General features: G+C 39.6%; 1 protein-coding gene across 3 annotated transcripts in view; it reads left to right on the top strand.

Annotated features, from left to right (window-relative positions):
* Positions 1-21,003, top strand: part of slc38a10 (solute carrier family 38 member 10) — a 131,830-nt gene that overhangs the window by 36,031 nt on the left and 74,796 nt on the right. For 2 of the 3 annotated variants that reach the window (XM_068058202.1, XM_068058200.1), the window contains exons 7-10: positions 316-418; positions 1,686-1,871; positions 2,689-2,800; positions 10,149-10,255. In XM_068058202.1, the coding sequence (XP_067914303.1) occupies positions 316-418; positions 1,686-1,871; positions 2,689-2,800; positions 10,149-10,255 (508 nt within the window). The remainder of the gene's footprint in view (positions 1-315; positions 419-1,685; positions 1,872-2,688; positions 2,801-10,148; positions 10,256-21,003) is intronic. The other variant, XM_068058201.1, reaches the window with a different exon arrangement.

Here is a 21,003-nt window from a genome sequence, read left to right as displayed (position 1 = left end):
TAGACTCGCTGCCTACATAAATTGTGGGGTCCACTATGGTATAAGTCTTTGAAATTTTGAATTAATTTTCAAGTGATTTATTGTGTGTACTATGAAGAAATCCATCTGTGATATTCTTAATTTAATAATTTCTTAGCTTTTGACTTGTAAAAATGTTACTACTATGATGTACCAAAATTTAGTAAAGACAAGTGTTGCTGGATTATTTGTGCATGATTCTTGTTTTGCAAATTAGGGATATTTCAAATTTCATTGTTTTGAAGGGAAGAATATGCTGCTCAGACTCATGGGTTTATTTTCACAATTTCCTCTTAGCCAAGTGCTGCCCACATATGACAGTTTGGATGAACCATCCGTTAAACGGATGAGCACTATCTTCACATCAGCCCTGAATGTGGTGAATATGTTTTACGTGACTGTAAGTCTCTGATGGTTTATACTACATATAACTAGATGACTCTGCAATAGCTTGTGAAAATTAATAGAAACAACTTGTATTAGGAATGAATTGTAGATCATGTTATGTATTACAACGTTTCACATTAAATGATGTGATTAACGGCATTGCAAGACTGTTAAAATTAGAAAAAAAATGTTGAATTCAATTTGTTATTTAAAACTGAGATAAATTTGTCTAAATGTAATGTTTCAGTGGTATGGCTAGAACAATGTTCAGTAGATTTTCCTGATAAATAACACAAACCAAAGACTGAGCAAAGATAACAATTTATTTAATGTTTATTTTAGACCCTAGCACTTTAGATCTAATTTAGGAAAACTTCTTTTTACTTAGCACTTTCAACTGGTGGGCTGATGAGTTAGTTTTTTTTCAAATTGCCCCTTATTCTTGTATATATATGGCCAACCTAATGCTTGAGTCTCATTGATTAACTGTTGGTTTTGAAGAAAATAAATTGATATTTTCATAATTTTCTTTGCTAGGGAAAAATCCTTTATTGCATCTTGGGAATGAGCTAAATTGGAAATGGGTATAGAATTGTAGATTGTAGCAGATACATTACATGTACATACAGCTCAAGCCAATTTGTGTTGTGCAAATACAATCTTGGCACCAACAGACATCTATGTGTGTATCTAATTTTTTCCCCTACCAATCCAGATACAAATGCATATAATACGTTTATTTTAAATGTGCATGTGGACAGGTACCTTTAAAGATAAGTAAATCTAGAATGATGCGGTAGTCATAATAACAGAATCACTAAAGTACAGAGAAGTAATAAGTTCATTTTTAAAATATATTTAGTTACAACATAAACTTAACCAAAAAAAACTTGAAATTCTACATAGACTGAGATTATCTTGATATTTTTAATATACCTGCTGTCACTGTAATCTTGAGCAGCATTGTTGTTCATTCCTTTGAACTTTGAAGGCAAATTATTTTCATTTCAGTAAGTGTCTTTATAATGCATTTTCATAGTCATCATTTTCAGCACTGCACATTGCAAAGGAACACTTGTTTTTGATATGTTATATAAAAAGAGTGCACTTTTAAAAAGCAATTATGAATCAGTACTTCTGAGACTCCAACATTTTGCACTGCTTGCATTGTTCAGATTGCAAACTTGTAGATGAGCATAATGATGGATATTAAATTTAATTGCCAAATATTAAGGTTAAAATAGAGTTGCAAAGCTTATATAATCATTATTATCTGACAGGTTGGTTCTTTTGGTTATATCAGTTACACTGATAACATTGCTGGGAATGTTATGATGAACTTTCCCTCCAACTTGGTCACAGAGATGATTCGTGTAGGATTTATGATGTCAGTTGCTGTGGGGTTCCCCATGATGATTCTCCCTTGCAGACAAGCTCTGAACACCTTTCTCTTTGAGCAGTTGCAGGTAAGTGCACAGTATAAATGCAGCATGTTTGAAAAATGAGTTATCTGTACGTAACAAAAATACAGGGTCGGGGAGGGGATGGAGATGGTTAATTTAAGCAAGGATACGATTTATGTATGTATTTAGACTACTTTAAGCTTGAAGCCTAATGTTGCACGTTGCAATATGCTCAAGCTTACTCCATAGCATTGGTGGTTTGGACTACATCATTTAAGTTTACTTTTCTGTATGTTCATAAGCAATCAGTCCCCAACTGCGATTAATAATTCCTGGCTGGTGAAGTGGATTCCACTGATTGGTGTGAAGATAGAATTTGACCAAAAAATTGAACCTATATTACTAAAAGAGAAGTGTTCTCCATGGGGAAGTATTTAAAACACACAGTTTTCCACAAGAACCTACGTATTGAGAAGAAATTCTCAACGGTATGCCACATCATATAGACTCAATCTTGTCAGAGATGTGATCCCTTGCAAGGGGTGTTAAACTGATGTCAACCACAGACTCTGTCAGCAAGTATAATTTAGTAGGATTAACATTCTTGTTTCTAGATGCCAACCTAATAGTGTGGAAAAAGCAATTGAATGTTCATTGGTGCAGGACAATGGCAGAGCATAATTTTCTGACCAATCAAGAGTATTTTATTAAGTATGGAAAAAGGAGGTAATTTGCAATCTAAATAAGAGTTTTGACCGCAAAGTAGAATTCTCATAATTCTATATCCACTTATATTTCCATGTTTCCCTAACTATAGAATTTTTCATTTCAAGGGTATAGAATAATTCACTAGCTCTCTTTTTCCCCCTTTTGATTTCAGCAGAAAGATGGTACTTTTGCTGCAGGAGGGTATATGCCACCTTTGCGGTTTAAGCTCATTACAGCTGGTATAGTGTTTGGCACAATGTTGGGTGGAATTCTGATTCCTAATGGTAAGATGGTTTCACTTATAGCGCTATGTTTATTGAGTTTTGCTTTATTTGCATGTGCAAAAATATTGTACTTTTGAGAAGAAAAGCTCTGATCACTTGGTAATGGCAGAATACACTTTCCCAGGTGTCCCTTTCCTGACAACTTGATAATGTACAAAAGTATTTAAAATAGCTGGCAAAGTGACTTTCAGCAATGACTTCATTATGGATATTGCTGCAAGATGATAATTTTGCACCACCAGAATGCAGTGATAACCTTTGTCTTGCATATTGTTTTGTCCCATAGTTACGCATTTTGCGAAGGCTGAATTTTGCTGTATGGTTTCCAGAAAACATGAAGTCATTTATGGCTCAGAAGGAGGCCATTGAGTCCATGCTGGCTCTCCACAGAGCTATGCAGTCAGTCCCACTCCCTGGCTCAATCCCTGTAGCCCAGTAAATCTATTTCTTTCAGGTGGTCATCCAACTTCCTCTTGAAGTCATTGATGGTCTCCGCTTCTACCACCCTTGTGGGCAGCGAGTTCCAGGTCATTCCCACCGGCTGTGTAGAAAAGGTGCCTTGTCATATCCCCCCTGCATCTTTTGCCCAAAACTTTCAATCTGTGTCCCCTAGTCTTTGTACCATTTCTTAATAGGAACAGTTTTTCCTTGTGTAACTTATCTAAGCCTGTCATAATCTTGTACACTTCTATTCAATCTCCCCTCAATCTCCTTCTAAGGAAAACAAACCCAGCTTTTCCAACCTAATCTTGTAACTAAAAACCCCCATCCCTGGAACCATTCTGGGAAATCTTTCCCTGCACCCTCTCGAGGACCCTCACATCCTTTCTGAATTGTGGTGACCAGAACGGGATGCTGTACTCCAGTTGGGGCCTAACCAGAGCTTTATAAAGTTTTTCAGCATAACTTGCCTACTTTTGTATTCAATTTCTCTGCTTATGAAGCCCAAGGTCCCATATGTGTTACTAATCACTCTCTCAATATAGCCTGCCACCTTCAAAGATCTATGCACATCCACCCCCCCCCCCCCCCCCCCCCCCCGGAAGATCTCTCTCTTCCTGCACACTCTTTAGAACTGTACAATTTGTACATGTTGCCTTTCCCTGTTCCTGCTGCCAAAATGCAACACCTCACACTTGTCAGCATTAAATTAGATATCCATCATCGGTATCTTCAGTTGAGTTTGATGCAGGCATATAGGAACGTGAGTAGGCCATTTAGCCCCTCAAGCCTGTTCTGCCATTGTGAGATAAAACGTTGTATAAAAATAAATATAAAAATAAAATATATAAAATATAGATGTATAAAACGTTGGTTAGGACACAGTTGGAGTACTGTGTACAGTTCTGGTCTCCACACTATAGGAAGGATGTGATTGCAATGGAGAGGGTGCAGAGGAGATTCACCAGGATGTTGCCTGGGCTGGAGCATTTCAGTTATGAAGACTGACTAGTTAGACTGGCGTCGTTTTCCTTGAAGCAGAGAAGGCTGAGGGGGGACCTGAATGAGGTATACAAAATTATGAGGGGCATTGGTAGGATAGATAGGAAGAAACTCTTTCCCTTAGCGGAGAGGTAAATAACTAGGGGGCATAGATTTAAGGTAAGGGGCAGGAGGCTTAGAGGAGAATTGAGGAGGAAGTTTTTCACCCAGAGGGTGGTTGGAATCTGGAACAGAATGCATGAAGGAGTGGTAGAGGCAGGAACACTCACGACATTCAAGAAATATTTAGATGAGCACTTGAAATGCCATAACATACAAGACTATGGGCCAAGTGCGGGGAAATGGGATTAGTTAGGACAGTGCTTGATGGTCGGCATAGGCTCTTTGGGCTGAAGGACCTGTTTCTGTGCTGTAAAACTCTATGACTCTGAGATCATGGCTGATCTGCAACTTAACTCCATATACCTGCCTTTGTCCCATATCCCTTAATATCTTTGGTTAACAAAACTTTATCAACCTCTGTTTTAAATTTAACAGTTGCTGTAGCATCGATTTCTGTTTGTGGAAGAGAGTTCCAAACTTCTCCCACCCTTCGCATGTAGAAATGTTCCCTAATTTCACTTCTGAAAAGCGTGGCTCTAACTTTGAGGCTATGCCCCCTACTCTTAGACACCCCAAACAGCAGGAGTAGTTTCTCTTTACCCTATCTGTTCCCCTTAATTATCTTGAAAACTTCAATCAATCTTCCCTTAACCTTCTAAATTCCATGGACTACAACTGTAGTTTGTGTTTGTGTGATCTCTCCTCGTAATTTAACCCTTGGAGCCTGGATATTAGTCTGGTAAATCTACCCTGCACTTCCTCCAAGGCCACTTCCTAAGGTGTACCCCAGATGTGGTCTAACCAGGGCTTTGTATAGCTGAAGTGTGACTTCTAATCCTCTTGTATCCTATTCTGCTAGATATAAAGTCCAGCAGTCTCTGCAATGTTTGATTATTTTCTGCACCTGTCCATGATATTTTAATGAATGATGTACCTGGAGCCCCAAGTCTTTTTGGACTTCCACTGTTTCTAGCTTTCCAACATCTAGAAAGCACCCTATTCTGTTCTTTTTAGGACCAAAGTGGATGACTTCACATTTGACTATATTGAAATTCATGTGCTTCAGTTTTGCCCATTCACTTAATCCATTATTTTTCAAAAGATTGCAAATACATGTTTAGCAGCCTGTTTTAGGTGTTATGGGTAAAGTCTCCTCACTCTTATCTTTCAGTTTAAGGGGCCTCTGACAGTGCAGCACTTCAATACTGCACTGAAGCGTCAGCCTAGATTATAAAATCATCTCTGGAAAGGGGATTGAACTTTCAAATTTCTAATTTTGGGATTAGAATGCTACCACTGAGGCAAGGCTGATGAGAACAAAGTTACTTGCACATTAAGCAACTATTGCAAAGTAGCAGGAAAATGATATTGCAAAAATATTTCTCTGTTAGTGTGGTAATATTTTTACCTTGTCTGTCATGTCATGCCTTGCTGTATTAAAGCAATGGCTACCATGTTCAGGTTGCATTGAACATTAAAAGCCACATTCCAGGTCCACTCAATGTGTGTTACACCTGTTTCAGCTAAACAAAATAAGTGACAGCCATTCGCTGGTTCATTCCTCAGGGCAATGCCTTGCCCAATCAGAGTCAAGCTGCTTGGTTTAAATTTCAAACAAAGCTTGGCAGTTAACTGTCAGTCACCATAAACTGGTGCATTCTCCGTGGCAACGCCTCTACCAATCAGAGACCACTTGCCAACCAGTCAGCACACTCTTCTCATACAGTATAAATGTGTTGCTTTCCCTTACATTGGTATTCTTGTGAGTTGTCCTGAAGAGTGCAAGACGAAAAGCTTTGACAAAATGTCTCTATTTTCAGCAATACTTAAATACAGTTTTCATTATTTCCGGTACCTCTAACAGCACTGCTCCCAACCCCACCACAACCACTTCCTTCCCCACATCACCCACCTTTACCAGAGCCTACTTTTTTCTAAAGTAAGTAGACTTAGCATTTTAAGCCTATCTGGGAAACTATGATATTTTAAGCCAATAAGTGCTACTTTCCCCCTGCCTAAAGACTAGGAGAAGCAATAATTTAAATCTCCCTTCTGGACAGAAGATATTTCCATATGCCCAACAAAAAGCAGATGGCTGGAAACTGGCAATTTTGGGTCTCTGTCATGAAAAGTTCAGTTTGCAGTGATTAGTTGCGACACTAATTTCGTGTGTCTGTCTGTTAAGAATGCTTAAAGAGCTTTCCCGGGATGGTCATAACACTCTAGTTTCTTCCAACGAATCACTGTGGTGCTTTCATTTTTCACTGACTCACTGCAAAGTGCCTCAAAGCTCTTAGAAATGATTGTGTGATGCTCTTATGTCTCAGAATTCACTGCAATGTGTATAAATTTCTCATCATACTGATTTCATGGTTTCTACAGTTGCTCTCTTTTTTTTTGCTTCTCAAATTCACTCTGCAATTTACCACAATAGTCGTGGCATTCTTTCTCCTGAGGGCCTCTATGATCTGCCTGCTTTGCCATAAATGTTCTATTCGCAATTACTTGATGTGATGCTGTCCTTTCCTGCAACATTTACCCTGAAATGTCTGTGACTTAGTGTAATAGCCTTGTTTTCTTGCAGAAATCCATCATGATGCTAGTTTTTCATAGTTTTGCAACAGTGCGTTTGTTTGTCCCAGACACTTGGCACAATAATATAGATACTACCATAAACTTGCTGATCTTTTCTCTTGCTGCAGCTCTCTTATTTCACTGTGATTTTCCATACTATTCTTATTCCTTGTAGGGATTTGCTGTGATGGTTATTTCTCACAGGGATTCATTGCAAGCATGAGATGCTCTTATTTTACACTACCCATAAACATTGACTTGTAACCTCAATAAATTCAAGACTTCATTGGTTTGCGCCCAAACCTGTAGGAGACTTCCTTTTTAGAAACTTAATTTATCAAGTTCATTACAGGAATTTTTAAGTTTGAGAGCTTGCTTAGCAATGTAAACTAAATGTCACAGTAAATTAACATTACTGCAAAGTTCACCATTTTAAAACTATAGCGGAAATAGTAGGAATGGATTTTGTACTTGTAAATATATTCTGAGACACATTTTATGCTCAGTCTTTGTTTTAGAGCAGTAATATGAGAAGTCTACATACTTAGGATTTCTAAACCTCTCATGCTTTGGAAGGGTTCATTTTTTAATATATATGTTTTGAGGTCATTACACTTTGCTGCAGATGCAGAATAATCCCTCAAAAATATAATGAAATAATAGTCATTTTTTGGTAGTTTTTTTTCTGACCTTTTGGGAGGAGCAAAGGATCTATGAGCATGTGCCAATCTGTAGGTAATTTGGAAACAGTGATTTTTAAGCACTTGCCCACTAAAAAGAAGTAGTTACCAAATGACCTTGGAATGTGTCTAATAAGAATTGCCCATATTTTGTGTTTACTTACAGCGATTGATATTTGTGGGTCTTAGGGGGAAGGGCCGAATGCATACAGTGCCACCTTGGCAGAATGCTTACAGTGCCTCAGCAGAATGATACATTGTGTATTACATAGCACAATGCTGTTGGCCTTATAAAACGGAGTATTCCCTGACTTATTCACAGTGCCTTGTGAGATCTGCTAATATATTTTAAATTAAAATATATGACCAACATGATAACCTCTTGCAAGTTGTTGCAGCAATGCACAGAACTAGGGACAGGTATACATTTTATTAACTGTCTGAGTAATTTTTAATGATGTGTTTCCTAGCTCTGCTTAACCGTTGAGTGACAATATTGAATTTAAGTTTTATGTTTACAAAATTGAAGAAGCAGTAACATATGCCTGAATTAGTCACATTGCTGGCTGCTGCAGTGATTTTAAATCTGCACTGTGGGTTTGAATCCAGCCATTACCTATGGAGTCCCAAAGATTAATCCTTGACCCCGCTTTTGCATGCTGCCTTTTGGTGGCATCACCTACAGACACGAGGTCAGCCTCCACATGTACACCAATGTAACTTAGCTGTACCTCTCCACTATCTCTCTCAACCCTTCACTGTCTGTGTTGTCAGTTTGCGTGTCTGCCAACCAGTCTTGGAGAAATTGCAATTTCCTCCAGTTAAATATTCAGAGGATGGAAGCCATCACCTTTGTCTCCTGTCACAAACAATGTATATTTGCCAATCACTCCATACACCTCTCCTGTCACTGTCTCAGATTGAAACCGACTATTTGCAAACTGTGTGTCCTATTCAGCTACAAGCTGCAGTTTCAATTCCATAACCTCTCCATCACAAAAATTGCCATATTTCCACTTCCGTAACAAAGCCTGCCTTTGGACCACCTCTGCCTGTCTGCTGTTGAAACCTTCATCCCTGCCTTTGTCACATCAGGACTTTACTATTCCAGTGCTCTCCTGGCTAGCCTCCCATCTTCGACCTCTGTAAATGTTAGCTTAACTGAAACTATGCCACCCCTATCCTGTTTCTAATCGAGCCCTGCTCACCCAATACCCTGTCTTTACTGACCAATGCCTCCGATTTTTAAAAAAATCATCCCCATCTTTAAATCCCTTCATCTCTTCACCCTTTCCTATCTCCAGCCCTGAAACAGTAGTACTAATCGTCACAGCCTGAGGAAACTGTTTTCTCTTTCTGCTGACTTTAATGGTCCTTTATGAAATCAACTTGGACAGCCACTTACCAGCTTCTAGCCAGTAGAGGTCCACAGTTTACTAGTGGTTGACACAATTCAGCACAGACTGACACTCGTGCTCAAAAATGATGTGAGGATAGATATGGGAATTAGATGTGTCATTTTTGTGTACTGGGTGGTGCTCTTCTAAGGTTGGGTTTGAAGGGACAAATTGGGTCATTATAGAAAAGGGATGCAGTCTGCATGTGACTGTGCCATACCTCGCCATGGTATGCTTCATTGCTGATACGAACACTGAAAGTTTTATGACCCTGCTTATCTTAAGCACCAATCTCTATCCAGTCCCAGCAAAAGAATACAGTGGAGAAAAGTTGCAATTCTAATGACCCAACTCAAGATGACTCTAGTCTTTGTAAACTAATCACACATAACTTAAGATAGAAATTGTATAAAATGGCAATATATCAATATTACAACTGGAGAAAGTTCTTTGTGGGAGTGGAGGACTTCGATCTTTTTCATCACAGGTTACTATGTAAAATAGCTTGATAATTATTTGACATGCCTACCTCAAATAGTCCTCCTGCATTTGGACTCATTTCTGTGACCACAAGAGTTCTTGTTCTTCCTTAATGATGTGTACTTGGTGACATTTCCTATCGTGCATGTGAAAGACAGTAGAAGTATATTGTATGAGTTATATTGATGACTGGAATGGTTGGTGGAAGATGCATGACAATTTCAAGAAAACCATTTAATGGCATCGAATGCTTGGATTCATATCAGCTTCCTGCCAGTTAAATGTCATTAGCAACCAGCTAAGTAATTGATCAATTGCCTCGTTTGTGGGCAAGCTGATATTAACATGGTAGAGTACTATGCAAATAACAGTGATATACTTCCCATTTAAAAGAACATTACTGACTTTGTCAATTTTGTTTAGCTTATTAGCTCAATTTGTATATATCTGTTGAAAGGGGAGAACAGCCAGGCCTAGTAGATATCATTTGTAGGTTATGTGTATGCTGCATCTTGCACAACAATATGCTTGCAGTTCAGCGTATCAATTATTCATTTCAGAAATAGAATATATGAATACAGAAGGGAAAGCCATATTTGTTATTGCATTTGTACATTAGACCAGAAAGGATAATCCATTTTTATCTTCTAACATTTGTTGCCCCTTTTTCAGTGGAAACGATTCTTGGATTGACAGGTGCCACCATGGGGAGTCTTATCTGTTTTGTTTGCCCTGCGCTCATCTACAAGAAAATCCAGAAGAATGGTTTCACTTCACAGGTTAGTTTCCTATTCTGTAGAAGAAAAGTGGGAAGCTGTTTTACTTCTACCTCCATCTTCCAATTAGAAAGATAACTTCTGCTTCACTTTCAGACTTAGTTTTGTAAATCCCTACTTTCATTTCTTGGGGGGGGGGGGGGGGGGGTGGTGGGGTCCATGTTAAATAAGCTAATACTATACCAGAGAGTGTTGTTGATGTTGCTGTACATCCACACTAAGTTATCATTTTGACTGCTACTTTACTTCAGTTCTTTTGTGGAATATCCTTCAAAAATTAGGTACATATACAATATATAATATGCCAGAACTTTCCCTCTCAAAACTCTGTACTTTGGACAATGCTCGAAAATTCAATTTGAAAAACAAAGTACCTCACTTGCATCATGAATCATACCAGGATGTTTTGCTTGATGTCTGGAATTCCACCCTGTCGTCTCCCCATGCCTTCAGACTTCAATCCATGGAAGCAGCAAGTAGAATTTAATTTCCTTTTCCAACTATTTCTACAAAAGGTGTATTTTAAATATTATATTTAGAATCCATTACCTCCAGTTCAAGTTAGTTCCTGGCAAGTAAAGGATTTTTATCATTGACTAGAAATCCAGTAGTGAATATAGTAAATCCACTGATCGCCTGATCTGATCTGATGAAATATTTATTACAGGATTGAATCTGGGTACGATCTTAGTGGGGCAGCTAAACAACTTTTTCTCCTAATCAACTAAGTGTACTGCAATAGTGCAAAGAGGAAATTGAAGGTTTGTCCCTCTGTTGTAAATATGCCCATCTGCTAGGTGATCATGGAATGGCATTTCAGCAGTCCATCACCTGCCTTGCTCTACCAGCTTGGCTGAAAGAGGCTATGTGAAGTGGAGCTAACTTTGCACGAGGAGATGGGGAACATCTGGAGATAAAAATAGTTTTAAATCGAAAAAGTGCTGTGCATTTTTTATCAGTAGAGCAATGTAAGCCCTATGGTAGTTGCCAAAGGCAATTCTATTCAAGAGGACAAAATGGCAATGAAAGATAACTGGTATTATTTCAATTCCAATAGCTTGAATTACATCACTGTCAGACTAGATTTATTTATGCATAATTTTTCTGGTTTAATTGTCCTAGGGCAATTGCAACCAGAAGTTCTCTCTAAGCAGCTGTTTTGGTTGTCCTAAATGATACAATTGCAGTGCCATGAGGACTGAATGTCGCTGACAGCTTTTAAAATACATGCATGCTTTAATCATGTGACAAAAAAAAAACTGGTCTTGTAACATTTCAATTGTCAAATAGAGTTGGAGAAAGAGAATGAATCATAGAATGTTAATTTGCTGTATAATTATTTCACCCCTCCTTTGGGGTAGGGTTTGTAGTACTTAAAATTAAGCTCTGTACTCTTAAAAGTGGAGCAAACCAAAAAAATGGAAATTGTGGAACAGTTGACTGAGACATAAGTTGATGTGTAGTATCCACTAATGTTCGCCAGTTATCCTTAACTGCTGAAAATCTTGCCTGATGGTGCTTGTAGTTGCTGTTTAAACTTTGCTTATTTTCTTTGTAAATTGTGTCCATTTCCACCTTTTTACTTTTGCATTCCTTTTGCATATATAATGTATTGCAGTGTAGGTTTTACTTGTTACAAAGGCTTGCTTAGTTCCTTGTGAAATCAAAGCCACGTGATATTTTATGTTACCCTTTGTTTTAATTAAGCTGAAACATGTTTAAAGATGTTGAAGGACTTGCTTTCTTGATGGTTGTAGTGCAGCCAAACCAGCCAACGAATAATAAAAGCACGTTGTATTTTTTTTTTTAAGTCCCATATTAATGTGGGAACATATTTTATAAATAGAACAAAATAAGAAAAGACTGTCTTTGATCTAGTGACTTAACTTTATTTAGACTTGTATAGTTTATCGTAAGCCAGCTGGCTATATTTTGTTAGTGGCCGGATCTTTGCTTAACACGTAAGAAGTTTAAATTAAAGACATTGTTTTGTTTTTCTAAGAATGGAACGATTTAACTGTTTTTGGTCAACAAATTTGCAATGACAGATGGCATGGGCAGTCCACACAACTTAAGGCATTAGTCAGGAATTGTTTCTTGTAAACCAGCCAATTTCTGTATCCAAAGTGATGAGATGCAAATTCACTAAGGCCTTTACTGAACTGATTCTGAAATGATGTCGTCTTTCTAGAAAAGGACAGATTTGTATTCCACTGCCCTCTTGGACTGGCTCCAGCATTTACTATTGCTAGCTCTTTAATCTGTTAACTATGTGGTTCCCCAAATTGTTAGTAAGCTTATGCAGTGATCAAATGAGGTATAGAAACAAGGAAAGCCTGAGTTTAATCCTCAGTCTGTCCTGAGTTAACTGATTTCAGGTAGGATAGAGGCATCAGTGTTATACTTGGTGTCAGTCTCCTTAGTTTAGACAGGAGGCAGATTTGCCAGGTTTTCTGATTGGGATCCAGCAATCTCTGCTAGAAGTGTGCCTGTGGACAACTGGTGAGGAAAGGAGTGGGTTTGGTTATGACATTCACACATTCAAATAGTTTGCCAACATACTGCCAAGGTTCATGCATCAACAATGTGCATTTGGCAGTATACCAAAGGGTGACCAGCGTTTGTGAAACCACAGTGCAGCAAGGAGTGGAGAGAAAATTGGAAGGCAAAGTAGGGCCAAAGAAAGAACTTTAATTTCTATACCTTTGCATGTCCTCAGTGTTTTGCTTTTGAAGTGCAGTCACTGTTAAGTAGAAGAATGTGATAGCTAACTTGCATACACTAAGGTCCCACAAACAAATAATGAATGAATTAATCTTTTTGGTGGTGTTGGTTGAAGGATAAATGGTGGCCTGGACACTGACAGAATCTCCTGCTTTTACATCCGTCTGAGCTGCCAGATGGGAGTATCGGTTTATTTTACATACAGTAGTCTAATGGTCATGATACTTAACTAGCAGCCCAGAGATCATGAGCTCAAATTCTAGCATGCCCAGTTATGCAAATAAATTTGTGGACCAGCACCAGAATGTTGCTGGTTTGCTATAAAAGCTCAACTGGCTTACTACTGTCCAGGGAAGGGAACTTACCACCCCTGTCTGGTGTGGCATATGCATGATTCCAGTACTATGCTCTGTGCTTGACTCTTAATGCTTTCAGGGAAACCAGGAATGAACAATTAATACTCCCTTGTTAATTCTACCCATATAGAAAGGATAAGTATGGCAAAATATAGTCTAATTCAAAAGATGGCACATGAGAAAATGTGTCTTTCCATTGGTGTGGCACAGAAGTGCCAGTCCAAACTATGTGCTTACTTTCTGGAGTGGACTTAAAATCAAAATCTATTGATTCAGAGTTGAGACTGATGCCAATTGAACTAAGCTAAAATTTAATAAGTTATAGCAGGAATAAACTAATTATATCATGGAAATATATTATGTTTCAAACTCCTCGAGTCCTCTATCTGCTATAGGTGCTCTTTCTAGCTTTTGAAACTGGTGTATTGGCTTTCAAATCTTGAGCTAAAAGAAGTAATGTACTTTTTGAAAACACATTTTCCCAAATTATCTATTTACCACTTCTGATCTGTATTAAACAGCCTGGTGTGTACCTATTCTATTGTTCGGTGGTGGTGTGGGTAATGGCAACGGATTCACTATTTAATGGTGAATTATGCTGCTCACGATCTCCATTTGAGAGGAGTTCTATCATCTGTCTAGCAAGGACTCGAGTATACCACGTCAGTTAATGACACGTGCAGGCTAGGGATGTGAAGAAAGGTAAGAAAGATCTTTTAGGGGTTAGCTCCCAGTTAACATGCCTGTTGATAAATTGGAATCAAGTTTATCCTCTGTAGCAACTTGGTAATCTAATATTTGAGCCAAGTAGTTGCACAGTATTGTAAAGCACTGTTTTGTGATTTGAATGCTGGGTCATTAATGTCATCTAGTGGGATTTGTCACTGGTGGCTCTTTCCAGTTTGACCCTAGAAAAACCTGCAACTTAATCCCCTAAAATGTGGGGTAGACAACTTCTTGGAAACTTACCAGTGCAGTGTGCTGAGAACCTGCATGGATTTAGCTGGTTACATTCTCGCTGTACTGCTCATGTGCCAACTTTGAGGCCCTTAAGCTTTGGCCAGCATATAATTATTCTGGATTTGGGCTAAATGAGGCGTGTTCCTACAAGGAGAGCACTTGATCTGTGAAAAAACAAATGGAAGTTGTACTTGTTTGGATTACTCAGTTTGAAGTCCCTTGAGCATGGTGATGTGTTCTTGTACATGCTATACCACACCATACAGTGCATCAGGGGAGCTGAGGTTATCTGATACAGACAAATGATGAACCTTGACCAGTGGTCAGGATAATTTGATACTTGGAGACAGCTGAAGCCTAAACAGGAGTTCTTATTTTATTCCCTCCCTCATAAATCTCATTTTGGAAGTGGATTTTTGGTGCATAAGTAAGAAATTATATTCAAGCAATGATGACCATTCCTTGCGCACTCAATTTGTTTTTTCAGTGAATATCACAACTCTGTTAGTGACACCTTACTCATTCTACATTTACCTTACAGTGAATGTTAAATTGTAATATTTATTGTTTATCACTGCTGTGTCAATTGGTATTGCAGCCAGTGCTGAAATTCAAATGCTTTTTGGATGTTGGTAGTGAGTTTGGGATGCACCAATTCAAATAGTTTCATATCCAGGTTCAGTATAAAGGGGAAGATTTGATTTATTTTAAAAGTGTTAGTTCTTAATATCCAAATATTAGCACGTCTGCCTTAATACCTCCTGTTTATTTTCATATACTTTTTTTTATGGAGTTAATGTGTTTCAATTATAAGCACACTGTTCCACAGATCAATATAGCTTTATTGACCATTTCCACATATTTCTATTGACATTGCTCATTATACTTTTCCCAATTAGCAGGTGGATTTGAATGACCAGCAACAGTGCGACATTCAGAAATTCATTGGAGTCTGTTTGGGAAGCTAACCTGTGTAACTATTAGCTACCAGACCAACCTTTTTAAAAACTTCACATGCTGTAATTTTTAAAAAGATGTTATGATTAAAGCAAGTATGGGCTTAATGCCAGTTAAAAATTTTGAAATCTAGGTTGGGATTTCATCAAACCTGCACTGTTGGATGTGGCTATTGTATTTATGGGAATTTGAGTTGTATTATATTTTTGAAAGTCGGTATTGCATACGACAATAAATTGAAAATATATCAGGTTACAATTTATAAAGGAATTGTTAAAAGAAAGCCATGACTTTATGGCATATTATTTGCTGTGATTTTCTGTTTCCTGTCTTGTAAGCCAGATGTTTCTCTTGGCTTAACAACTGCTGTATTACTGCCAGAAATCAGTCAACTGTTTTTGTGACAGCTGGTTTCCAGCTTTTGCTTCATTTTCTAACACGGAAGTGGCATCCATGCAGAAAACTGTTGCAAAATACATTGACATGCATTAAGTTGTTGCTTTGGGGGCAAACCAGACTGGTGGACTGTTGAATCCACACAAAAAAGGAAATTTATGCCTAAATCCACCCACAATTGCAATTTTAACTTATGTTGATTTTGTTCAAAATGAATCCTCACAAATGGAAAGATACTGCTTAAATTCCAGCAATTAAGGATCTTACTGGAACTAATGTTGGAGGAAAAAAGTTATGAATCTATATCTTTTGCATGTTGGGGAGGGAGTTCCTGGGTTATAACCAATCCAGTTCAGCTGACCAAACTGTCGAAGAGCATATTTAGTAATTGATGGGTAGGATAGTGTTACTAGGCAGCAATGCTGTTCAAGGTTTCAGATGGCTGCATAACCTTTAAGCCTAAAGTTGGAGCATTTTATGAATGTTATCTCTATTCCAAGATTGGTTGTTGACTGTTAACTTCCTTCCAGGCATTACTTAGCGATTATGATATGAATTATTTTGAGCCACCTTTATTACAATTGTGGTAATTTATTGTTTGTCATAACTTGTGCAAAAGTTTGGCACACTACAAAAATAAAGCAAAGTGTGGATATAGGAATAGTGAGCATAAAAACAAAATTATAAATTCCTACTACTATGAACATAAGTTAAGGATATGATATCTTAACATACTGTTATGTGGACACTAGCAGTCCTCCAGCACCTTCATGGCCACAGTTTGGTGGGGGGGGCGTGCGGTGGGGGGATGGAAGGAGTCACAGCCAAACCTGATCCTGTGTACATAAGAACATAAGAAATAGGAGCAGGAGTAGGCCATTCGGCCCCTCAAGCCTGCCCCGCCACCATTCAATAAGATCATGGCTGGTCTGCCCTAGATCTCAACTCCTCTTTCATGCCAGCTCTTCGTGGCCCTCACCTCCCCGATATTTCAAAAACCTATCTACCTCCTCTTTAAATCAGTGATCTAACCTCGACAACACTCTGGGGTAGAGAATTTCAGACATTCACTACCGTCTGAGAGTATCTCCATTTTAAATGAGTGTCCCCTTATTCTGTAACTATGTCCCCTAGTTCAAGATTCCCCCACTAGTGGAAACATCTTCTCAACATCTACCTTGTCAAACCCCCTCTGAATCTTGTACCTTTCAATAAGATCACCCCTCATTTTTCTAAACTCTAATGAATAAAGGCCTAACCTATTTAGCCGTTCTTGATAAGTCAACCCCTTCATCCCAGGAATTGGCCTAGTGAATCTCTTTTTTTGAACTCCCTTAAATATGGGGACCAAAACTGTATGCAGTATTCCAGGTGCGGCCTCACCAACACCCTGTAAAGTTGTAATAAGACGTCCCTATTTTTAAACTCCAACCCCCTAGCAATAAAGGCCAAAATTCCATTCGCTGCCTTAATTACTTGCTGCACCTGCATGCTAACTTTTTGTCTTTTTAGTGCACAAGAGCACCCAGATCCCCCTCTACTGCACTTTTTTGAAGTCTCTCTCTATTTAAATAATTGTCTGCCTTTTGATTCTTCCTACTAAAGTGCATGACCTCACACTTTCCTACATTAAACTCCATCTGCCAAGTTTTTGCCCACTCACTCAATCTATCTATATCCCCTTGCAGATTCCTTATGTCCTCATCACAACATGCCCTCTCACCTATTTTTGTATTGTCAGCAAATTTGGATATATTACACTCTGCCCCCTCCTCCAAGTCATTAATATAGATAGTAAATAATTGAGGCCCTATGACTGATCCTTGTGGCACTCCACTAGTTACGTCTTTCCAACTTGAAAAAGACCCATTATCCCGACTCTCTCTCTTCTGAGTTAACCAATCCTCAATCCATGCTAATACATTCCCCCCAACACCGTGAGCTCCTATCCTGTGCAATAATCTTTTATGTGGCACCTTATCGAATGCCTTCTGGAAATCCAAATACACATCTACCAGTTCCCCTTTATCAACTCTGCTTGTTATATCCTCAAAGAACTCTAGCAAATTTGTCAAACATGATTTCCCTTTCACAAAACCATGATGACTCTGTTTGATTGCGATAGATAGTCCTGCTATTTTTTCCTTAATAATGGACTCTAGCATTTTCCCAACAATTAATGTTAGGCTGACTGGCCTATAGTTTTCTGCTTTTTGTCTCCCTCTTGAACAGCGGCGTCACATCAATGGTTTTCCAATCTGCTGGGACCCTCCCGGAATCCAGTGACTTCTGGAATGTTTCGACCAATACCTCCACTGTCTCTGCAGCCACATCCTTTAAAACTCTTGGATGTCGGCCATCAGGTCCTGGTGACATGTCTGTCTTTAGTCCTATTAGTTTGTCAAATACTTTGTCCCTCATGATAGAGACTGTTACAAGATCTTTCCTCCCATTAGCTCCTTGCTTATCTGATATCTGTGGTATGTTTATAGTGTCCTCCACCATGAAGACCGAATCAAAATGTCGGTTTAAATTATCTGCCATTTCCCTCTTCCCCGTTATCACTTCTCCATTTGCATCCTCCAAGGGTCCCACGCTCACTTTAGCCGCTCTCTTTTATATACCCGTAGAAGCTCTTGCTGTTTGTTTTTATATTTCTTGCCAATTTACTTTCATCAATTTTCTCCCTCTTTATTAGCTTTTTAGTCATCTGCTGCTGGTTCCTTAAAAAAATCCCCAATCCTCTGGCCTATCACTAGTTTTCACTGCTTTGTATGCCTTAGTTTTTGATTGGATACCCTTCTTGACTGCCTTTGTTAACCACGGGTGGTTCATCCTTCTCATCAAGTCCTTTTTGACTGGGATAAATTTTTGTTGACCGTTATGAAATATCTGCTTAAAGGTCTGCTACTTCTCATCCACTGACCTTCCTCTTCGTCTATTTTCCCAGCCCACTTTAGACAACTCTTTCTTTATACCTCTGTAATTGCCCTTGTTTAAGTTGAGGACATTGGTTGGAGACCTAAGTTGCTCGTCCTCAAACTGAATTTAAAATTCTACTATGTTGTGATCGCTACCCCCTACAGGATCCTTAACTATGATATCTCTTATTAATCCTACCTTATTACACATTGCTAGATCTAAAATAGCCTGTTGCTGAGTAGGTTCTGCAACGTATTGCTCTGAATAACAATCCCTGATGCACTCTACAAATTCACCTTCCATTTTACCTCTGCCAATCTGATTTGTCCAGTCAATATGCAGATTAAAATCACCCATGACAATTGTAGCGCCCTTCTTACACTCCTCCATTATTTCCCGATTTATACTTTGTCCTACAATGAGGCAACTCTTAGGGGGCCTATCGACGACTCCCACCCGTGACTTTTTCCCCTTGTTATTCCTTATTTCCACCCAAACTAATTCCATATCATGATCTGTTGCACCCATATCACTACTCACCAGCGCACTGATACCTTCCTTTATTAACAAAGCTACCCCACCTGCTTTTCCTTTTCGCCTATTTTCTGGAATGTCGAATACCCTTGAATATTGAGTTCCCAGTGTTGGTCACCCTGCAACCATGTCTCTGTAATAGCTGTCAAGTCATACTCATTAATTTCTGTTTGTGCCATCAACTCATCTATCTTGTTACAAATGCTGCGTGCATTCAGAAAAAGAGCCCTAAGCTTTGACTTTTTGCCATTATTACTCATTCTGGTTCTAATTTCTGCTGCACACTTCTATGCACACAAGTCTTTTTGACTTGATGACCAAAAGTGGAAGCCCATGGTCGTGGCCACAAAAGCCACTTTTTATTGTCTCTCCTGAATACTGTCCTGTCTGCGATTAAATCGGGACAGATTAAGATTCAGATCTTGTACCTTCGTAGTTTACGTGGCTCAATATCACACTAAGTGGTGCAGTATACTCACTAGACTGACACTAGCATATTGAGCATTGTTGATGTGTTACTGCAATGAGCAAGAAGCATCAAATGGCTAACTGATGGCATAATAAGTACAAAATAACACTTCAGTCCTGAACAGCGGAGTATGAGGAGCAAGCAGAGTATGGAATTAAGCCTCAGGAGGAGTGATTGGGGCAAATGCTGAGTTTTTATTTAATTGTATTTTTGACTTTACCTTAGCTGTTCACATATGAGGTACTCCTCTAACTTTGTTTCAAAGCAGGGGTACCAAACATTTTGCATGGGGGGGGGGCACACTACATTTTTTTGTCTTACATAGGGGGCCAGTGAGAGAATTTTGGAAAGATAAAGGCATTAAAAATTTAGCTTACTGTTAATCAAAACAACAACTAAAATGCATTTTTGTGAAGAAGCTTCAACTAAGTAGACTAGTTTAGTGACCTACTTTCTCGTCACTATGTTGAGGACTGACTCAGTGACTTACTTGGCATTGTCCTTCTCTCCTCTCTGTCTCCCCCGTCTCTGTGGCGCTCTCGCCCTGCACACACTCTCTCTCCTTTCCCCCTACTCTCTCTCTCCTTTTCCCCCCCTACTCTCTCTCTCTCCTTTTCCCCCCCCACTCTCTCTCTCCTTTTCCCCCCCCACTCTCTCTCTCCTTTTCCCCCCCCCACTCTCTCTCTCCTTTTCCCCCCCCACTCTCTCTCTCCTTTTCCCCCCCCCCACTCTCTCTCTCCTTTTCCCCCCCACTCTCTCTCTCCTTTTCCCCCCCCACTCTCTCTCTCCTTTTCCCCCCACTCTCTCTCTCCTTTTCCCCCCCACTCTCTCTCTCCTTTTCCCCCCACTCTCTCTCTCCTTTTCCCCCCCCACTCTCTCTCTCCTTTTCCCCCCCCACTCTCTCTCTCCTTTTCCCCCCCCACTCTCTCTCTCCTTTTCCCCCCCCACTCTCTCTCCTTCCCCCCCCACTCTCTCATCTCCTTTTCCCCCCACTCTCTCTCTCCTTTTCCCCCCCCACTCTCTCTCTCCTTTTCCCCCCCCACTCTCTCTCTCCTTTTCCCCCCCACTCTCTCTCTCTCCTTCCCCCCCCACTCTCTCTCTCTCCTTCCCCCCCCCCCCCACTCTCTCTCTCTCCTTTCCCCCCCCACTCTCTCTCTCCTTTCCCCCCCCCACTCTCTCTCTCCTTTCCCCCCCCCACTCTCTCTCTCCTTTCCCCCCCCCACTCTCTCTCTCCTTTCCCCCCCCACTCTCTCTCTCCTTTTCCCCCCCCACTCTCTCTCTCCTTTTCCCCCCCCACTCTCTCTCTCCTTTCCCCCCCCCCACTCTCTCTCTCCTTCCCCCCCCACTCTCTCTCTCCTTCCCCCCCACTCTCTCTCTCCTTCCCCCCCCACTCTCTCTCTCCTTCCCCCCCACTCTCTCTCTCCTTCCCCCCA

Source organism: Heterodontus francisci, chromosome 26 (genome assembly GCF_036365525.1).
Source record: "Heterodontus francisci isolate sHetFra1 chromosome 26, sHetFra1.hap1, whole genome shotgun sequence".
NCBI lineage: Eukaryota > Metazoa > Chordata > Chondrichthyes > Heterodontiformes > Heterodontidae > Heterodontus > Heterodontus francisci.
Note: the sequence above shows the minus strand (reverse complement) of the source record. Positions and strands in the feature narration are given on the sequence as shown.